The sequence below is a fragment of the Pongo pygmaeus genome, chromosome 5 (genome assembly GCF_028885625.2).
Source record: "Pongo pygmaeus isolate AG05252 chromosome 5, NHGRI_mPonPyg2-v2.0_pri, whole genome shotgun sequence".
Taxonomy (NCBI): Eukaryota; Metazoa; Chordata; class Mammalia; order Primates; family Hominidae; genus Pongo; species Pongo pygmaeus.
In genome coordinates, this window is record NC_072378.2 from 83,696,217 (window position 1) to 83,717,526 (window position 21,310).

The following is a 21,310-nucleotide window of genomic DNA, read 5'->3' on the forward strand; positions in this document are numbered from 1 at the left end:
AGAACACTGTCTCAGGGAACTGGCAGCCAGGCTGGCTTTGCTGTACCTATACTCTACCCACTTTCCAGAGCTCTATCATCAACTCCATCAGCTCCAGGCCTTCTTATATTTTGGGTCCCCAATACTAAAATATTCCTTAAGACTGTCCTGTGCTCAAGGAAAAGAAAAACTTAAAAAAAAATACCCTGGATCTTCCATAATAGAAAAATATGCCCTAAAACTCCTTCTTGGAGAAAACTTCCGTCCTTTCTCAGTCCCTCAGAGATGTGAATCTCACCATGTCTTTGAAATTTAAACATTCAAGGAGTTAACTAAAAGAACCCCCACAAACATTTGAGACTAAAAAAAAAGGCGGCCCAGAGGGAGAAGAGTTTGTTTTTGTTTTTTTAAACACACTGCTATAAAAACTCCTTTACCCCAAATTTCGTCCATACCCTCCATGAGATTACCTACAAAGGGCAAATGAAAAATTTTAAGTCTTCCTCAGAAATACCAGTAAAAAGTTTGGCCATCTAAACAGGTAACCTTAATTTATTCCATCTGCCAAATACACAATTTGCATTCAACTATTCTTTTATAAATTAGCGAGTTTTATATTATTGTGCCGTCTCATGGCTAAAACTTTAAAATGAAAGCTATATGATCTCTGCATCTGTCTATGTTTATGTACATCTATGTGTATGTGTGTATGTATATATGTATACTTTTTTTTCTACCTTTGGACGGTATTGTCAAAAGTAATTCATAAAAGAGCACTATTTAATTGGCTTACAGAAAAAGAAGCACTTACATAAATTAAGAATTCCAAAAACTCTCAGAAGTATAGAAACTAACCCAAATACTTTTCAAGTTCATGTGTCTCAGGTAAATGTGGGATATGATTAGTTTAACATTATTGATTTAATAAAAATAGGCATGCCTTCAGAGTTGTCAACAGTAAGTATAATGCAGACATACAACCCTTATGCTACCTGGGTTTACGAATCAAATAAATATCTCTGCTAGATATTTAAAATTAAAGACCTAGGAGTTCATCCCCAAATCAAACGTGCAAGTTGGAGTACAGTATCCATTATTCCATGTATATTAAGCACAGCAGGAAAAGAAAAACATGTATTTAACTTTTGAGTTCTTGTGCTGCTTGCCTAACGTGCATGTGTTGTAAAAATAGTTAACAGGAAAATAAGATGATGACTAGCTGTTTAATGGCTCATGAATTTTCATAAGCAATCCAAGCATAATTGTTAATAACAAGTACATCAAGTAAATATTAGTGAGATAAAATTTATAAAGTCTTTAATAATTACTATGTTTTATGTTTGTAAAAAAAAAAAATTAGTTACCCAAATCTCTTTGGTATAACTTATATCCTTGGGGTTTTGCTAAGTTAAATAATAAATATTCATTGAATATCTAGATCATTTCCAAATATACTGAAACATTAACTTATGTTTCATAGACTCATGTTGCTGAACATAATCTTATCTACCTTGGCTTCTTAATTTTTACAGAGAAACAAATCACCCGTTTTTATTGTCACATTAAGAAAACTCTAAAAATATGCTTCTAGAAGTGATGAAATGATGTTAATCTACAAAATGTTAGTATATGACAGGTCATGGCTGCTTTGTAGTTTTCATAAGAAATTAATGTTACTAAGGATTAAAAGTTCTAATATACATATATTTAAAACTACTAAAGATAAGGGAAACAACTTTGTATGCAAAATATACAAGGAAAATAAGATGTAGTTTTGGTAAGCAAAGTTATGAGAAATGAAGATGTGTTTTTGTTAAAGGAAAAAGAATAATTAAATCTGTACTAAAGTAGAATGACAGACTGTTTTAGAATGAAAAAGGAGAATGAAGAACAAAAAAATGAATGAACATAGAAAGCTTGGAGAAGGAGAGAGAAAGTGAGAATGCATGAATATCTTGTGTGTCCAAGCTGTCTAAAACAGAATATGTTTATTATAAGAGTTTTAAAAATGAGCCTTAATGTCAAAAGTACAGTGGACAAAACTAGAAACTGGTTTTCTCTCTTAAAACAACAAAGCTTTCTTGGAGCATCGGTCTGCTCTTGATAAGAGATTATAAAAGATTTTCTTTACCTTTAAGTTAATTTATGTAGAAAGCAAAGATTTTGTGTTTTAGTAAAATAACTTCCTGTGTTTCCTATGGTCTCTATCAGTTCTTTGATTACTTAGGAAAACTGAGTCTTCTCACTATGTATTTGTCTTTAGAATCTTTTAATAATCACTTTGGATAACTAAGTATTGTTTCATAATGACCTGTGATCCTATTTAATCAAATGTTTTAAACTTTTTGACATTTTTGACAACTTCCCCAAATCAAATTATAAATTATTTTGACCTCAAACTAGCTTTAGGATGTTCCAGAGGTCCCTGGAAAATCTCAAAAGAATGTTCTTTCTCTTTTTACAAATAGAGATGTCAAAGTAATTAGGCTTATTTGACATAATAAATTGTATGGGAATCATTGTCAAATAAAGACAATGTTTAATCTTCTTTGAGTTATTTTTGTATGGATATGTTATTAACAAATGTTCCAGAAGTTGTATACAATTCCTAAAAATCTGGTATGTCTTGGTATGATGTTATCAGTAATAATGCTAGTTAATATCTTAATGTTGTATTGTCACAAAAATAACCAAATTTCCATAACAAGTGCATTATAATGAACTCTTATAAGATGTTTAACCATGGCTAGTTTAAAGTCTTGTCATCCACAGATAGTTAATTGTTTTACTCTGTTACTTTCCTAAGAGCTTTTGTAAACAACTATAAATACGAAGTGTTTTATCTTCAGAAAGATTCATGGAAAGGACTCTGACAAGTACAGGCTTCTGATAACTTCAAGATCATACCATTTGGCCGGGTAAGAATTTTTCAGAATTCTAATGAAAAGATTGATTGGTTCATAGAAGTGCTAACCCAACATCAAGCAGAACAAGAATTAATTACATGGGACTAAGTAAACTGATGAAGAATTCTTTTTAGGGACTGCCTGTTTAAAACACTGCCGATTCTTTAATATTCTATAAGAGAACTTTTTCTCTTAAGCTATCCATAGCTTAGAGCAATTTGGTAAATTATACTTTTGTAAACAGAATTGAAATATTTATCTTTTTTTCCTCTATCTCTCCAGAAACAATTAGTTGAGTATTCTTATTTTCACAGCGATATAAATATTTGCATAAGTTCAGTAAGAATCTGTTCTCTTTGTAACACAACTGGAAACATCAGTTATACTACCAAGGCTTTGACTGGAATGTCATATTTCAGAATGTGCATACAATCAGATATAATCGGACAACTTAAAAAAATACATTGACTTTCTGACGCCAATAAAGTCCCTTGGAAAAAACTGGCTTGGTACCTTACATACAAGGTTTCCTTACAGATGAGTAAGAAATGTCACTTCCTGGCAAGCCCAGGAGCCTCACAATATTTGGGGGATCTCTAGAAAAGAAAGGAATTTACCTGGATCTATTGGTATTGGAGGCAAAATCTGATGGCAAGCCTTTGGCATGCGTTTCTGGCCTGGAGAGGCCAATAAAGGGCCAATCTGAGAATCCTTATTAAAAGTTCCAGCAAAACAGACTTATAAAAGAGCCTATATGATTAATCACTGTTCTTGTTGCACTTTTTATGCAAATAACCAAGCCAAGTTTAATGAGACTAGACTTATTTTTGCCAACAAATTGGTTTTATTGTGATTATCTCTGATAGAAATGAGGCTGACTGCAGAGAGAAAAATACTGTGCTTCATTAGAAAACTGTAACACACCCTTGGAGATATCAGATTCTAGCCTTGTTCTTTATCTCTGGGGTTTTGTTATTTACATGTAATCTGGTCTAGATCTCTGTCTATAATTCTCCAAACTAGTATTTCAAATTTTTCTCCTACCCTCCTGGCTTGGAATCACTAAAACATTTAACTGCCCTTTTCCTGAAATCTTAATAAGCTGAAGCTGAATGACTTGATATAAACTGCAGAGAATCACCACAACAGCTAATATATGGACAATTTTCATGCCTATTGCTGCGTGTCTTCTAACTAGAGATACTCAAACTGTAAAAAATGCTTTGAGCCCAACATCTAGAACTCTGGACTAGCTGCTCTTAGATTCAGAAATTAGTATACAGACTACTCCTACCATTAACTTTTGTTTTTCTTTTGTTTCCATAGAAATGCCTCTTATTAAATCATCATATAGAGGCCTAACTTTGATGAAAGCTCACCTGCAATATCTCCTGAAATGAGACACAACTGCTTGATTGAATTGACCTATTCTCAGCACTAAGACAATGATTTGATATGGGACAATGTACTTAAATTTGTTCAGTTGCACTTGTTCCAATCTATGTTTTTCTCTTCCTTTGCCAATCTCTGATCTCACAATCTCTAATCCAAATCTCTTCAAAGCTACGAACTTGGAGAGTTCTAAGCCACCATTTTGAGTTACTTTGTGTTGTGGTTTCTCCCGCATTGTGTGCTGCACGTATTAATAAACTTGTTTTTCTCTTATTAATCTGTCTTTTGTTATGGGGTCTGTCTCAACTAAAAACTCATGAGGGTTGGGGAAAAAATTATTTTTCCTCCCTGACAGTACTTAACACAGAAATGGCCTTCACTATTCAATTTTGTCTCCTGAAGAAAATAAACAGAAAACCCAAACATCTCCCATCCCATTTTCCCCACTACCCACAAAATCTCAACAGCAAATAAAAGATAGACAACTTAATGACTTAATATCTGAACTTCACCTGGGGAAAGCAGATTTTACATAAGCACGCTGCTAATATTTTCTTGACACGTGATACTTTCAGGTTATGTCTATATGTACATTTAGGTAAAAAATTTATAAATATGAATATGATTGAAATGCCTAAGAAAAACTTATTTTAGCCCAATATTTTGGCTATTTCTTACCTCTTTCTGTAGAATTTCTTCTCGAACTTGAGAGACTACAAGAGACTCTTGTTTACTCTGCAGCTCATTAACTTGACTTTGGAAATGTCTTATAAGTACCTAGGAAATTGTTAGAAGTGCTGAGTTAATAAAGCTCCTCCTTGAATACTATCTGAAAAATATAAGAAAGCCAACTCACAAAAGGGAACTCTTACATACTGTTGGTGGGAATGTAAGTTAGCACAACTACTATGGAAAAAAATTATAGAGATTTCTCAAAAAACTAAAAATAGAATTACCGTATTATCTAGCAATCCGACTACTGGGTATCTATCCAAAGGAAAAGAAATTTGTATATCAAAAGGACACCTGGCACTTGCATGTTTATTTCAGCACTATTCACAATAGCAAAGATATGGAATCAATCTAAGTTCCCATCAACGGATGAAAAGAAATGTGGTACATATACCCAATGGAATACAATTCAGCCTTAAATAAGAAGGAAATAATGTCATACGCAGGAAAATAGATGGAACTGAAGGTCATCATGTTAAGTGAAGTAAGCTAGGCACAGAAAAATACTGCATGTTCTCACTCATGTATGAGAGCTAAAAAACTTGATCTCATGAACACAGAGAATAGAACAACAGATACCAGAGATGGAAGTGGGGGGTTGGGAAGGATGAAGAGAGGTTGGTTATGGGTACAAACATACAGTTAGATAGATGAAATAAGTTCTAATGTTTAATAGCAGACCAGGGTGACAGTACTTAGCAACAATATTATGTGTATTTCAAGGTAACTAGAAGAGAGTTTGAAGTGATACCAAGACATAAAAATGATGAACACTCAAGGTGACAGAAATCCCAATTACCCTGACTTGATTATTACACATTCTTTGCATGTAGCAAACACTCACATGTATCCTATAAATATCTAAATCATTATATATCAATAAAAGGGGGGAAAATAAATATGAACATTTTTCATGACTAGAAAAAGTCCTTTTAAAATAAAGCTATAAAGTCTACACATTTGGAAAAAGGTAGACAATATTATCTTTATACTCTGTGGTTAAGTATGATAGTTTTTATTTAAGAACTATGGCTTAAATATAACATAAGCCTCATAATATCTGTGAAATAAATGTCAGTCTCATATTTTTAGGTAAACTGAAATATATGAACAGATACTTCCATCAAGAAACTAAGAGAAACTGGGAAAAATTTATCTTATCTCTAATGCTGTACTTTTAATGATCAGACTACGCTGATTTCTCTTTAACTCAATTTTACAATATTACATTTATAACTCTGGGAAAATAACATTTACGGCATTATGGCATCATGATACTACTTTTCCCACCTCTTCCAGACTATTCCTTACTACAAAATCACTTGATAGAATGCTTACAGTTGCCCTCTGACACCCTATTCCTATGGAGGATAAGGCCAGAGAGGTTCTCTGTAAAGCTGTATGGATTGTTACTTTTGAAAGGCACTTTAAGTATTTTTCATTAACGTAGTCAAACAGTCCTTTTTTTTTCTCAGCGATCTGAAGTTAAGTTACAGACTTCATTACATTTTGCCCCTAAATACTTCAAATGCCACTTTGGGAGGCCAAAGTGGGTGGATCACTTGAGGTCAGAAGTTCGAGACCAGCCTGGCCAACATGGTGAAACCCCATCTCTACCAAAAATATAAAAATTAGTCAGGCATGGTGGTGTGCACCTGTAATCCCAGCTACTTGGAAGGCTGAGACAGGAGAATCGCTTGAACCCGGGAGGCAGAGGTTGCAGTGAGCTGAGACAGCCTGGGTGACAGAAGGAGACTGTCTCAAACAAACAAAACCTTCAAACACTTCAACATACATCTCTTTAGAATAAGGGCATTTCTCACAAAACCATAACATTTTATACCTAAGAAAATTTATAGTAATTTCTTAGTATCTAATAGCCAGTTCATATTCAAACTTCCCCAACTGAGGAATTTATTTTTAATTAAGATGGTATTAAATAAACTTGGTGAGATAATTCTTTCTTGATGTTTTTCTCCCTGAGCTTCTTTCTTAAAATTGAAGCCTACAGACAAGATGAACACAATAAACATTCATATATTTTTCAACTTGATAACCCAAAAGGTGGCTGATTTGCCACCTTTTCCTTTTTCTTGGATATACCATTTGAAAGTAGATTGTAGATAAAAGTCCTATTTTAATGCTATTTTAATAAGTGACAAACAGTACAGAAGACAGGCCACATGGTAATGCTCATAGATATTCTAAGTAGATATACCTATTATTCAAAAAGGAAGACACATTTACTTGAGGAAATGCTGATGAGTTGGCAGCATTCCCTATAATAATTCTTAGAAGACTATACTCCATCAGAGCAAGAGCTGTGTATCTCTCTGTTCATTATTTTATTCCAGTGCCTGATTGTCTATTGACCTGAATCATTATTTGTTAATAAAAGGTCATGGGGCAGGAAGAATGCCTAAGGATAACTGTCAGCTGGGACTTGGGGACTCGGTTCAACATCCAAGTTCAAGTACTAGGGTCCTAATCATGTTAGACATATACCTCACCACCTGTGACAAATTTAGAGAAAGACTTATTTGAGAAGTATAGGGACAAACTGTAAAAACATTTATTCATATGGTGTAGTTTTAAAGTAGAAAAATTAAATATATAGTATTATCTTCTTTAAAAAAATTAAATATATAGTATTATCTTTTTTAAAAAAGAAATCAAGCCAATAATAGTTTCCCATTTCTATCACCAAGCTGAAAAAGTTAAGACATTTCCAAATAAAACAATGTTAACTTTAATCTCATTAAAGTCAAAACAAGTTTATTCAAGTCAAAAGATAAAATAGATTTGTCATCTACCTCTTGAGTTGCTATTTTACGATTTAGTTCAGCTACTTTGGAAGAAGAATTTTCTACTGCATTTTGGCAAAGGAGTTTCTCTATTTCTCTCTGATGAGATGCTTTGAGGGATGCAATGTGTGCTGCAGTATCTTCCTTGACCCTACAGAGCAAATGAAAGAAAACCACACATAAATGTTGCTCTTCAACCTCTAATTCAGAGTTAGCACAAAAAACAGTAGAAGAAACCTGGGAATTAAGCAAAGGGAAAATGGGCACCAATATTAACTGCACTGTATTAGGTGCTTTATACATTACTGCCTATGAGTTCTTATGACCAATCCATGAGCTACTATTTACTGAATTTTATAAGGGCAAACTTGAGGCAACAGTGATATATCTCTACTTTATCCCCAACCTGAGGCTACACTTTCTGAGGGAATCTAGGGTTCCAAAATAACTGTCTGAATTTAAAGCAAAACACTTGACATTTGATCTTTTAAGATAAACTCAGATTTCTTGCCCAGATGCTTCTTTGGAAAATCACAGCTGTTCCCTTTAGAATCTTCAATGCCTTGTAGGCAGCATTAACCAATTTTCAACCCATGCATGAGACTCCGGGGCTAGTTGCATGTTGTGAGAATGAGACAATCTTTACGGTAATTCTCAGGACATATTATGCTTGTAATATGCAATTAATTAATTTGGACTATAAGTGTGAAAGACTATTCATTTGTCTCTGTGATAAAATTTATTCAGAGGCAGTTCAGTAAATGGTTAAAATTATAAAGATTTGGTATATTTCCTACAGATAAACATTTTCTCTCTTATTGGAAAGACTTTGAAAATAACAGCATTTAACTTAAAGCATGTATTTTAGTAAACTGCTGTTGCTACATATTAATATGGTGCTTCCCAACTATAGACAAATTTATCCATTGCTTATTTCACCATATGAATATTTCTCCATGGAAACAGTGTGATTAGGGTCCTAGAAAAAGCATAAAAACCTAAATTAAAGCACATATAACTGAATGATAGTAAAAAGTCTAAATATGGGACTAGAAAAGTTTATTCTTCACTTCTCAGGCCCAGACTTATCTAAGAAACAGATTGACAATATTAACAAATTTTAAATGATGTACAGGAAAATTAATACGAAAACCTGAATTTTAAATTCTTTCCTGGAAAAAATGTGACTCTTCTTAAAGAGCTTCATGCTACTGTCATAATATTCAGGACTTAAGAAACAAGGTTTCCATTTGGTAGCAATATGACTGCCATATGGTAACAACATGACTCACTCACTGCCATGGCTGCCAGTCAATAAGCATTTGTTGGGTGTTTCCCATGCTCATTCTGCTCCTACAGCACATTGCTGTGGGGATGCAAAAGAAGCATAACCTTACACCAGTTCTCAAGGAACTACAGGGCTGTGTATGATTAATCCTTTCTTGGTACATATTAGTAAGTTATGTAGGAGTTGGGAGTAGGAGAAGGCAATTTCCTGGGAAGTTCCATGAAATGTTTTGTGAAGGTAGTACTTATAACAAGAATGAGCAAAAGGCATGAGGAAATGTGACAGATTAGGTAAGTAGAGTAGTATTAGAATGGTGATGAGACTTGAGATGCTAGGCAGAGAAATTTAGTCTTGATATTTAAGGAAGTTGGGAGTCACCAGAGAGCAGAGTGACCCAGGTATATGAGTATTTAAAGAATATTAATGATTTTTAAGCAAGATGACTGGGGAAGGTTAAAAAAAAAAGGAAGATTGGAGTGGGAAAATTGTATAATGGCAGCACTGGTTTATTAAAGTAAGGAAGACTGGAAAATGGGAAACATTTATACCCAAGAAATAACAGAGATAAAGCTGGGCTGGTAATTAAAATAAATATAGACAGGGAAGGGGAGCTTGGGAAGGGGAACTAATTTACAGGTAAAAAGGAAACTTGAGGTATTAGTGATTCCAAGAGAAGCAATCCAATAAATAGTTCTAGGTTTTACATCTGAACTCAGCAAAGAGAACAAGACTTTAAAAGTAAATCTAGAAGTCATGGTTCATAGAAACCATAAGAATGGATAAGTTTAGCAACAGAGAAAGAACAGAGAATAAACAGAAAACCAAGAGTTGAATGCTGGTAGAAAGCCAGATTTTTGGGGATGGAGAAGGAAGAAGGGTCAGAATTCAGTAAAAGAAACAGAAAAGGAGTTTTGGTCAAAGCTGCCAAGCCACGGAGGTTAAGGGAAGAAGCCATTTCAGAAATAGTGTGGTCAACATTGTTGAAGAAAATGAGGAAGAAGAAAATGCCACTGGACTGGGAAAGGTCATTATTGAGACCAGGTTTAAAAGGGGTGATGATGAGAGCCATATTTAAGAGGAAGTGAGATAGAAATAAAAGAAAAGGCTATTTGTGAAAAACGGGTGCTAAAAGACAGGATTGGATTGGAACCTGATCAGGTGAAAAAAAGATCTGAGGATGTCAAAAGACTCAGAGGAAAGAGACAGTGGATAGCAAATGGAGATAGTGAGAAGGAAATGGATAAGTATAAAGTTCCTTAAGGCATGAATGGATGGATCACAAGGTCAATTTGAAGAGTTATTTTTGAAAAGAGGACCTTTTCCTTCTAGACTGCCAACTAGCTTTAACAATAACTGTTTTCTGAAAGCAATCTGTCTATAGCAATAATAAACTATGACATTCCTTTGCTAGAAGAGCCCAATGAGTCAGCTTATTAATACCATTTGGGTACATGCCAAAAGGCAAGACTGGCGAGCCCAAGGACACAATTTGGGTTGACACAGATGTTCAGGTACATCAGAATTTGGGCCACCAGCAGGTAGTAGACCCTATTCTGAAACAGATACATGCTCAGTAATATAATATAATTTATTAATATTCACTTATGAATTCAGTTCAGGGTCAAACTAATTATCTGGAGGAAATATATCGTATAATTTTTCAATTTTTATCTTTTTATTTTTACAAATATTTATAAATAAACATTTTACCTTCTCATGGAGTTTTCAAATTGATTCATCGCTGCTTCAGATTTCATCTTCAGTTCATTCTTCTCTGAAATTAATCCCTCTAGCTCATTTTTTAATCTGTAGTTTTCTTGTAAAACTTCTGAAACATGGGAATCAGTGAAAGTATGCGGTTGGTAAAGCTTGCTGTCCAGGGTTCCAGGGAAGGAGTTAGCATTTCCTTTACTTGAGTGCAAAACATCTTTCTTTGCCCTTTTGGCAGACATTTCCTCTCTGCCCTTGGAGTTCTGATTTGATAGTATCATTCTTCTGTCTTTCTGAAGCCTCTCCACAGTTTTTGAGAGGTCTTGTATTTCTCTCTTTTTTGCAGCCAGTTCTTCATTGAGTCTTACTAATTTAGCTTTAGCATGAGCCTGTTCCACCTGGAATTCTATAGACTGAAAATCTTTATCATCTTTATCATTTTTCTTGACGTCTAATTCAGCATTCTGATGTTTAAGAACGTCTATTTCGGCTTCAAGTTTTCTTACAGTGATCTGATGGGCTTCCTTGATGTCATCAAGTTCCTTCTCTAGTGCTTTAATTCTGGGAGAGTCATGTTGATTCAATTTGCAGGCAAGTAGCTGCTCCTGCTGCTCTAGTCTTTGTTCATACTGAATCTGAAGGAAAGAATCCATGTAATGCCAAACACCTGTTAAACGTTTCATTAGTTGCTGAAGCCCTGCACACTACTGGGTCCCACCTAATCCTTTATTCAGGTACTCATTATACATTCTGATGTCTACAATTCTGTTTCTTGAGTGAGTCAAATGTATTGAAGTCCTATTCTTTCAGGGCATAACATTATATATTCTTGATATATGTTATGTAATTTAATAATTGATATGTTGCTTCATAAATATTACATATGTTCTTACACACTCCAAAATTTATTTTAAACCTCACAATAAAACCTATTATTATGCAGTCTTCTCCATGCAAACTGTCAACACACTCTTTGAGGATAAACAGTAAAGCAACTGGGGGCACTGAAGTCTTCGGGAAACAGCACATTTTCAACCTTCTAACATCAATTTATTAATTTCATAGACAGTAAAATGGCCTGGAATTTGTATACTGGAGCTTTAATATTTTGTTTAGTATTCAGCAAATTAAATAAATAATTTCTCCTACGGAGGGAGGCACCAGCAGTGTTTGCTCATTCATTCAATGGATATTTACCGAGCTATGACCTTATGCCAGGCAATATGCAGGTTCTAGCAACAAAAAGACTCAGTTCTTATTTTCAAATAGCTCACAGCTTGGTGAGGAGAGCAACATGGCAGCAGCTACAATGTCCCACAAGTGCAATAATGGGCCTGTGAACATAGTGCAGTGAGTGCAGAGGAGGCGAGGCTGCCCTAAGTGTCTGGAGGCTTGACAGAAGGTGGGAAGACTGCACAGAGACAGCACATATACGTTTGGTCTTGAGAGATGAGTGTTAATTCAGGGTTAGGTGGAGTCAGGGATGTTTTGGAAGTAGGAAGAGCATATGCAAAGCTGGTCGAATGTTTGGTACATACAGGGAATCAGAAATGAAAGGGGGAAGAGGCAAGTAGTAAGCAAAGGCAGAAGTGGGATGGGGCAGGGGACTGCAAAAAGAAACAAGTTAGGGTGTTTAGATTTAGACACATAAAAGTGGAGTAGGGGGTTGGAGTTTACACCTGACAGTCTTATTTGGTTGGTGGAACACTAATAATAATTATAATCATTAATTGTTTGCTAGACTCCAGACATGTTATCAGGGATATCTATCTATCTAATCAATGTATCTATCTATCTATCTATCTATCTAATCAATGTATCTATCTATCTATCTATCTATCTATCTATCTATCTATCTAATCTATCTATCTATCTATCATCTATCTATCTATCTAATCTATCTATCTATCTAATCTATCTAATCTATCTATCTAATCTATCTAATCTATCTATCTATCTATCTATCTAATCTATCTATCTATCTAATCTATCTATCTAGCTACCTATCTATCTATCTATCTATCTGTAAAAGAGGGTGAGATAGAAGAAACCCAACCTCCTTGATGTGACCTTAATTAACAGGCCACTGTATTTCCAGGTTATCAACCTTCTACTGTTTCTGGAATCTAATGTTCTTTCATTTGTTGCTTTTCTTGGGATATAAATATGTGGGGAATGAGATGAGCTTCCTAGAACATCTCAGCTCCCTCATCTGCAAAACAGTGTTAACAATATCTACTCCTCACAGGTGTTTGGAAGGATTATACAAGATGAACAGAGATATTTATGAAAGTATCTAGCAGGAATTCCTGACAGACATGTGCTCAACAAATTTTTTAAAATAATCTATAACTGTTATTTGTCTACAAAATTTTTTTTAAAGTAAATTAAATATGTCCTGTTTCATACTTGGTCTGTTCTAGCACTTGTATTTTCTGATTCACTCCTGTTTCACAAAATAATGGAAAACTCAGAAAGTAAGACATTTCTGGAAGATGCTCCCTACCCACTGTTCCTAAAATGTATACTTCTGTCTTATTCTCTTACCCTTCTCTAGATAAATTTCAGTGAAAATATTTTCAAACATGGTAATTTCTTTTTTCCTTTTGTACTGAATACATATCAGGTGTGTTTTATTCTGCTTTTTCATGACTTAATTTCCACGAATTCTCATATTGAGAGAGGTGATGTAAAGATTATCCGGTGCTTGATTACTCTGTCAGAAATAGAAAAGTTGCTGAAAGAGGACACCAAAATAGGATGGACTTGGTTTCTTTTGCACCTATTGATACCAGTGGTAAAGGTTTCATGGGAAAGAATGTTTATAGCTATTTGTTAAAGTGAGATCCTAAGAAGTGCCTGCCCCCATTGTCCATCTCTGACCTTTATCTCCGAGGCTACTTAGCACTTACCTTCATTTTCTGAAACTGTTGTTCCATGGTACGAAGGCTTTTCTTTGCGTCTTCATCTTTGCCCTCCAGATCAGCTTCTAGCTTTTTTATCCTTTTCTCCATAAATTCCACTGTATTTTTATCCACTGTATCACCAGCTGCTGATGCAGCCAATATTAAAGCAGGTAAAGAATTGGGATATCTTCTCTTCAGAATCCCTTCCATTTCCTTAACCTATTAAAACATATTTTCCACCAAAAAACTCTTAGATTTAACACAAATAAATTCAGTAAAGTTTCAGGATACAATCTACAGAAATCAGTAGCATTTCTATATACCAATAACAATCTCACTGAGGACCAAATCAAGAACTACCTAGGAATACATTTAACCAAGAAGGTGAAGGATGTTTGCCAGGAGAACTGCAAACACTGATAAAGAAAACCGTGACACAAACAAATGGAAAAACATCCCACGTGCGTAGACTGGAAGGATTAGTGTAGATAAAATGACCATACTGCCTAAAGCAATCTACAAATTCAATTCAATCCCTATCAAATTACCAAAGTCATTTTTCACAGAATTAGAAAAACCAATCCTACAATTCATATGGAACCAAAAAAGAGGCCGAATAGCCAAAGCAATCCTAAGCAAAAAGAACAAAGCTGGAGGTATCACATTACCTGACTTCAAATTGTACTACAAGGCTATAGCAGCCAAAACAGCACAGTACTGATAAAAATAGACACATAGATCAATGGAACAGAATAGAGAACCCAGAAATTAAGCCACATGCCTACAATCAACTGATCTTGGACAAAGTCACCAAAAATATACACTAGGGAAAGGACACCCTATTCAATAAATGGTGCTGGGAAAAATGGATTGTCATGTGCAAAAGGTGTCATGTGCAAGAGGTGTCATGAACTCACACCTCTCACCTTATACAAAAATAAACTCAAGACGCATTAAAGATCTAAGACCTGAAACTATAAAAATCCTAGAAAAAATTCTAAGAGAAACTCTTCTGAACACTGGCCCAGGCAAAGGATTTATGACCAAGTCCCCAAAAGCAAATGCAACAAAACCCAAAATTAACAAATGGGACTTAATTAAATAACCCCATTAAAAAGTGGGCAAAGGACATGAACACACATTTTTCAAAAGACATACAAGTGGCCAAAAAATATGAAAAAATGCTCAACATCACTAATCACCAAATAAATGCAAATTAAAACCACAATGAGGTACCATCTTACACCAGTCATAAGGGTTATTATTAGAAAGTTAATAAACAGCAGATGTTAGCGAGGATGCGGAGAAAAGGGAACACTTGTACACTGTTGGTGGGAGTATAAATTAGTAAAACCATTATGGAAAACAGTGTGGAGATTTCTCAAGACCTAAAAAGAGAACCATTTGATCCAGCAATTCCACTACTAGGATTGAAAGGAAAATAAATCGTATCAAAAAGACACACACACACACACACACACACACACACACACAAACACACTATTCATCCATAGAAGAGAATAAAAGCATGTTTTGAAGCAACATGGATGGAACTGGAGGCCACTATCCCAAGTGAAATAACTCAGAAACAGAAAGTAAAACTCCACATGTTCTCACTTGTAAGTGGGAGCTAAACAATGCATACAGATGTATATACAGACTGGAATAACAGACACTGGAGACTACAAAAGGTGGCAGGGTGGGAGGGGGTGAGGGCTAAAAAATTACCTACCAGGTACAGTGTTCATTATTTGGGTAGTGGCTACACTAAAAGGCCAGACTTCACCACTATGCAATATATGCCTGCAAGAAATCTGCAATTGTACCCCCTAAATCTATAAAACAGTAACATTTTTGAAACATAAATATGGTCACAAATATATGTAAAATAAAGCAATTTAATGCATAAACTTAGATTATGCTACACTTGTCAAGATTTCAGAGATATTTATAGCATGTCTCCAGATTGAATCAAATGCACAGAAGCACAAATTAATTTCAAATTTTACATCCCTAGATTATCTGATGAAAAAATCTTAAAGTATATTGTCTATATTGTCTAATTACCTACGGGTTTATTTACAGAAATTCTCTTAAATTCATTAGAAATATATCTTCAGGTCTGGGTGCGATGGCTCATGCCTGTAATCCCAGCACTTTGGGAGGCCAAGGCGGGTGGATCACTTGAGGTCAGGAGTTCCAGACCAGCCATGGCCAACATGGTGACACCCTGTCTCTACTAAAAAAAATACAAAAATTAGCCTGGTGTGGTGGTACACACCTGTGGTCCCAGCTACTCAGGAGGCTGAGGTGGGAGAACTGCTTGGACCCAGGAGGCTGAGGTTGCAGTGAGCCAGGATTGTGCTCCAGCCTGAGTGACAGAGTGAGACACAGTCTCAAAAAAAAAGAAATATGTCTTCAGACTTTCAATTAGTAATAACCAGTCCTCTTGAGTACAAAGCTCTCCCCTTCTCTTTTTTCCAGACTCCCTCATATGATAGTGCTTCTACACTCTACTGATTGAAAAATTACTTATATGCACATGAGTGTGTAAACTTTTTGCAATAAACATTCAGCTTCCTAAGCACCTGACTCTGCCTGAAGCTCTACTCCACTCCAATCCTCTGGTCCAAATAAAGTTTAATCTACTTTAAAATGATTTCTTTTAATTAGAAAGCAAGGAGGATTAGATAACATTTAATGAAGTCTTCATAAAGGACTGGATACTTTTCATTTAATCTAAAAAACAATGACATATTATATAATGAAAGAAACACACCAGGGTCCACAGAAATGACAGCTTATTATATATGCCTGTCTATATACCTGCTTTTTAAAACTATTATGGTGAAGATATCTTTGAAAAACATACAAACACTAAATTCTTTGTTGAATTGTTTTCTAGCCTATGAGCATGCAACAAAATAGTGCCTGAGAGGCAGTCTAGTGTCTGGGTTAGACTGTGCCACCAGCTTTAGGACCCTGTGTCAACTAATGCCTTAATTTAAATCTCTCTTGTCTCACGGGTAAGATGGGGATGGTAACAGTAGCAATTTCAAAGGGTTGATATAATTGAGGATCAAATGACTTTCATCTTGGTAAGCACTTAAGAGTGCCCAGCATATAGTGAGGGCTTGGTAAGTGTTGGCTTTTATGATGATTTCATCTCCTAAGGCAAGATGGTTTGCTGGTGCTCAAAATCCTGTTCATATTAGGTATTTAAGGGGCATATGATTTACAAAGTTAATATAAATATTTCCATTTGTGAAAACTGCTTGCACATTTATTGATATATCATAAATTGGGATATATCCACATCTACAAATATTAGTCACTTCTTTCACCCGAAAAATTCAAAGCTTTGTTTCCTCTGATACTAGTTAACTAAGTCAGTTGTAGGTATACAAAAATACATGTATACATACCAACACTACATATATTAAAAAGAGAACTAGATTTTATAAATGTAACATTTTAATTTTAATTAATTTTAAATTAATGTATTCATTTAAAAATTTAAGAAATATTTTCAATCTGATTTTGATATCTTGAAATATACACTGTATTTTTTTGGGAAAAATGAGATTTTATTTGTATCTTCTTTAATTTTGCTTTTTAATATTATTCTTTGGTCAAAAATATCAGTCTGGTATACAAAGTAAATTTTTTTTAACTCTCATTGCAAATTAAACCATGAAATATTCCATTAAATAAAAAAAGCACAAACACAATCTAAAATTTTCATTACAATATGCATCTAATTAGCCCCATTTTTACTTATATTCTATTTAAAAATAGATAATTTATAATTAGTCTATTTAAGAATAGACTAATTATAATTATTCTGAATATATTGTGATATACCTTGATTAAAAAATATGTATTAAGTTTTAAAATATCAGGATAGAAATGCTCATGGAAACTAAATACGATCTGAAATGTACATGAGCAATCCAACTACATAGATAACTATTTTAGAAAAATATAAGATGATGAACTAATGTTTAATAAAAGTATTAATACAAAAGGGAGGTTACTTTTATAAAGTGGCATACCTCTTGCCAATATGGATTCAATTCTACGTAATTTCTCTTAAAATAAGTTATCTAATAAAGAAGTAGCTCCTTTGGTCTTTTTTCTCTCCCACTTCTGGATGGCTTCTTAGATGAGCTCATCTAAATCTTTAGCACTAAAGAAAATCCAAGCAATTCTGGACTATACTTACTTCAGAATATTTCTAGTTCTTTTTTAAAATTAATTATATATATATATATATATTTTTTTTATTTTTTTATTTTTTTATTTTTTTGAGATGGAGTTTTGCTCCATCACCCAGGCTGAGGTACAGTGGCACGATCTCGGCTCATTGCAACTTCTATCTCCCAGGTTCAAGTGATTCTCTTGCCTCACCCTCTCAAGTAGCTAGGATTACAGGTGTGCACCACCAAGCCCAGCTAAAACCATGCCTGGCTAATTTTTCTATTTTTTAGTAGAGAGAGGGTTTCACCAAGTTGGCCACCCTGGTCTTGAACTACTAGCTTCATGCGATTCTCCTGCCTCAGCCTCCCAAAGTGCTGGGATTACAGGCGTGAGCCACCATGCCTGGCCAAATATTTCTAATTCTTCACACCACGTTTGGCTGATCCTTTCTTGGCCCTGACCCAATGTACTCAGTCATACCTTTTAATATAAAAATAGGTCTTGTAAAAGTAATAAAGTTAATTCTTTGCTTAGTTTTCCTTCTTCTCATAAAACTGGGATAATATTCAGCCCAGTAATGACCTCACAGTTTCGGATTTATGATGGAATAATACCCATGTGTCTAAGTACCATGACTTGACTACAGAATCATGTTCCCTTATGAACAAGGCTGGCAATTCATTTTGTTTTAAAATATTTAGTTATGAATATAAATGCTATATTACAGTGTTTTAAAAACAGAAGGAAAAAATAATAATCTTGCCTCCTAAAACAAATACTTAAATAAAAAAATCTTTATTTTAATAAGCTTCACTTTATGACTAAAGGTCTCCCACATTGACCACAAAATGAGTATTTCTAAGCCTGAACGGTAAGAAAGAGCTCAAGATAATGGCCAGCTCTTTGGGAAGCTGAATGTTTTGTTTATAGGGTGTTTTGTAACATTTCCCAAGCATTACCAGCATGTTCCCAACTCAGGGATCTCCCTCCTGTACTCCTCTCTCAGCTGTCTACAGTCAGGAAGAGAAATCCTAACTCTATATCCAGAGTTCCAAAATTCCACTTCCTTCTTCCTAGATGTCTAATAGAGCTAGCGTACCAAATTACCTTTTATCAACAGGTCTACCATCTTACAAATGAGGCACATTAGTCTAAAAATTACGTAATTATAAAGCTGTAGGTATATGAAATGATGTTATTACTTTTACTAATGTAAATACTTTAAAACAAAAATTTACAGGTCAACTCCATCTCATGGGAACTCCTGAAACAAAAGAGAAAACCAAAATGCACTATATATAAAATATGCTCATGAAAATTTACCCTGAACACATACTTGTCGCTCCAGATCCTGAATTTTTTTGGCATCTGCTGCTTTATCTTTTAAGCGTATCTTCTGCTGAACAGATGGATTCCCAGATTCAGCTTTCAGTTTCTCAATCTGTCAATAAATAAATAACATGTTAAGAAGCATATGTAAACGTAACAGAAAAGCTCCAGGGGGGAAACATAATATTAGTTCACTCATACATTTATTAATTCCTCGGCAAAATTTGGGGAATTAATTCCTCAAATTCTTTGAGCTCCTCCCAAATTCCAGGCACTTCCTAGATCTGGCAGGAGATATGGAGGGCAAACGAGACAAACTAAGTCCCTGCTCCCAAGATGCTTATGCTCTAGTAGAGGGAGAGAGTTGATAAGCTAATAAAAAAAGTAAATCAAAGGGAAAATTAAATAACTTCAGAGTGGTAAGGGCTAAGAAGAAAATAAAACAGAGTGAAGGGATAAGAACAAAGAACCAGAAGTTGAGGGATTGGCAGCTACATTAGGAAAGGGAGTCAGGAAACGTCTTTTCTAGAGAGTAGATATTTGAGCCAAGAGGAACAAGAAGGAGGAGTGAGACAAAAAAGAACTGAAGCTAGAGTATTCCAGGCCAAAAAAAGAAGTGGAATGAGTCCAGCATGCTTAAGAATCAGAGGAGCTCTCATGTGGCTGGAGAAGAGTGACTCAGGGGAGTGTGGTATCCGATGACACTGAAGAGGCAGGCAGGGTTCGGACCCCATGGGGGCCTGACAGGTTGTGATAAGGAGCTTATATTTATTCTCAGTCTAATTTAAAATAGACTATATATCTAAAAGCAAACCACTGATCTTAATTAATAGTTCAGAGTAATGATGCAATGACAAAAGGTTATGTAGAACGGATATTACGGACAAAGGGATTCATCTAGAGAAGAAATACATTCTGAAATGATCTATTACCTCAAGTTCGAGCTTCTCAATTTCCTCATTTGCTTCTCTAAGCCGAAGTGCATCTTTATCCAGAAGTTCCTGATTTTCAGCATACCACTGTAATCTTTTTTGCAGACGACTGATTTCTTGTTTATGTGTTTCTTCTAAAATTTTTATTTCATATAATTTCTCACCTATAAGATAAAGTAACTCAATAACCTGCTTGTTGTTCTCCAAAATATGGAAATAAACTAAATTAAAAGATTTTAAATGAAAACCAATGCCCATCTAATGACAGCATTATGAAAAAATAAGAAGCATAAAACAACTGATGTATACAACATATAATGTCTAGCTTAATCTATTAGTCAAAGGAAATAAGAGATTGTGTTTATAATTCAAATTGTCAACCTTATAGCAAAGTTGGCTATGTAGAAATTTTTGATAAATTATTTTCCACTAACCTTTTTAAAATTATAAAAGTAAAGTTGTTTCCATGGGAAAATAAATGTTGGATTTAAGAAATAATAAAAATGAAGAACGCCCATAATTATACTAAAAAGTAACAACAACAAACATTCAGGAGTGCTTATTACCATTTATTATGTTATTTACTACAACAAACTTTTACAATGGATACTACTATTATTGTTATTACTCTATATTTTACAGATAAGGGAAGCAAATGTCATTTTCTTACAAACAGGTCAGAATGGATTTCTCTGCACATATCTTACACTGAAGCTCATAATACTGCAGAGGAAAGATCCTATCTTTTGCAAACAAGGGCTCCTCTGATCTAACTTTCTATCCCTGTGTTCTGCCACTCTAAGTTATGGAACATACTTCTGCAGCCTCTCTCCATCCCTTCACTTTCAAATTTTACTACCTGTCAAGGCCCAGCTCAAATGCCACTGTGCCCCAAAACCCTCATTTGGTATCCCAATTCCTCTCATGTTTGTTTGTAATTTTTTCTTACATTATGAGTATTCTTATCTTACTCCCCTTGGTTTTCATAGTAGGGACCATGCCACATTTATCTATGTGTTCTTTATAAAACCCAGTGCACTACTATTTATTCACTTGACAAATACATAACAGCCTACAAAGTTTCAGACCCAGGGAAAAGAAGATAGGCCTTGACCTCAGGAAGGTCACAGTC

At 34.6% G+C, this 21,310-nt stretch overlaps 1 protein-coding gene across 3 annotated transcripts in view; it reads right to left on the reverse strand.

Annotated features, from left to right (window-relative positions):
- Positions 1-21,310, reverse strand: part of CEP162 (centrosomal protein 162) — a 103,404-nt gene that overhangs the window by 18,416 nt on the left and 63,678 nt on the right. For all 3 annotated transcript variants that reach the window (XM_063666374.1, XM_054491867.2, XM_054491869.2), the window contains 6 exons: positions 20,179-20,342; positions 19,254-19,358; positions 13,724-13,936; positions 10,812-11,446; positions 7,823-7,964; positions 4,956-5,054 (listed from right to left, as the gene is read on the reverse strand). In XM_063666374.1, coding sequence (XP_063522444.1) covers positions 4,956-5,054; positions 7,823-7,964; positions 10,812-11,446; positions 13,724-13,936; positions 19,254-19,358; positions 20,179-20,342 — 1,358 coding nt within the window. The remainder of the gene's footprint in view (positions 1-4,955; positions 5,055-7,822; positions 7,965-10,811; positions 11,447-13,723; positions 13,937-19,253; positions 19,359-20,178; positions 20,343-21,310) is intronic.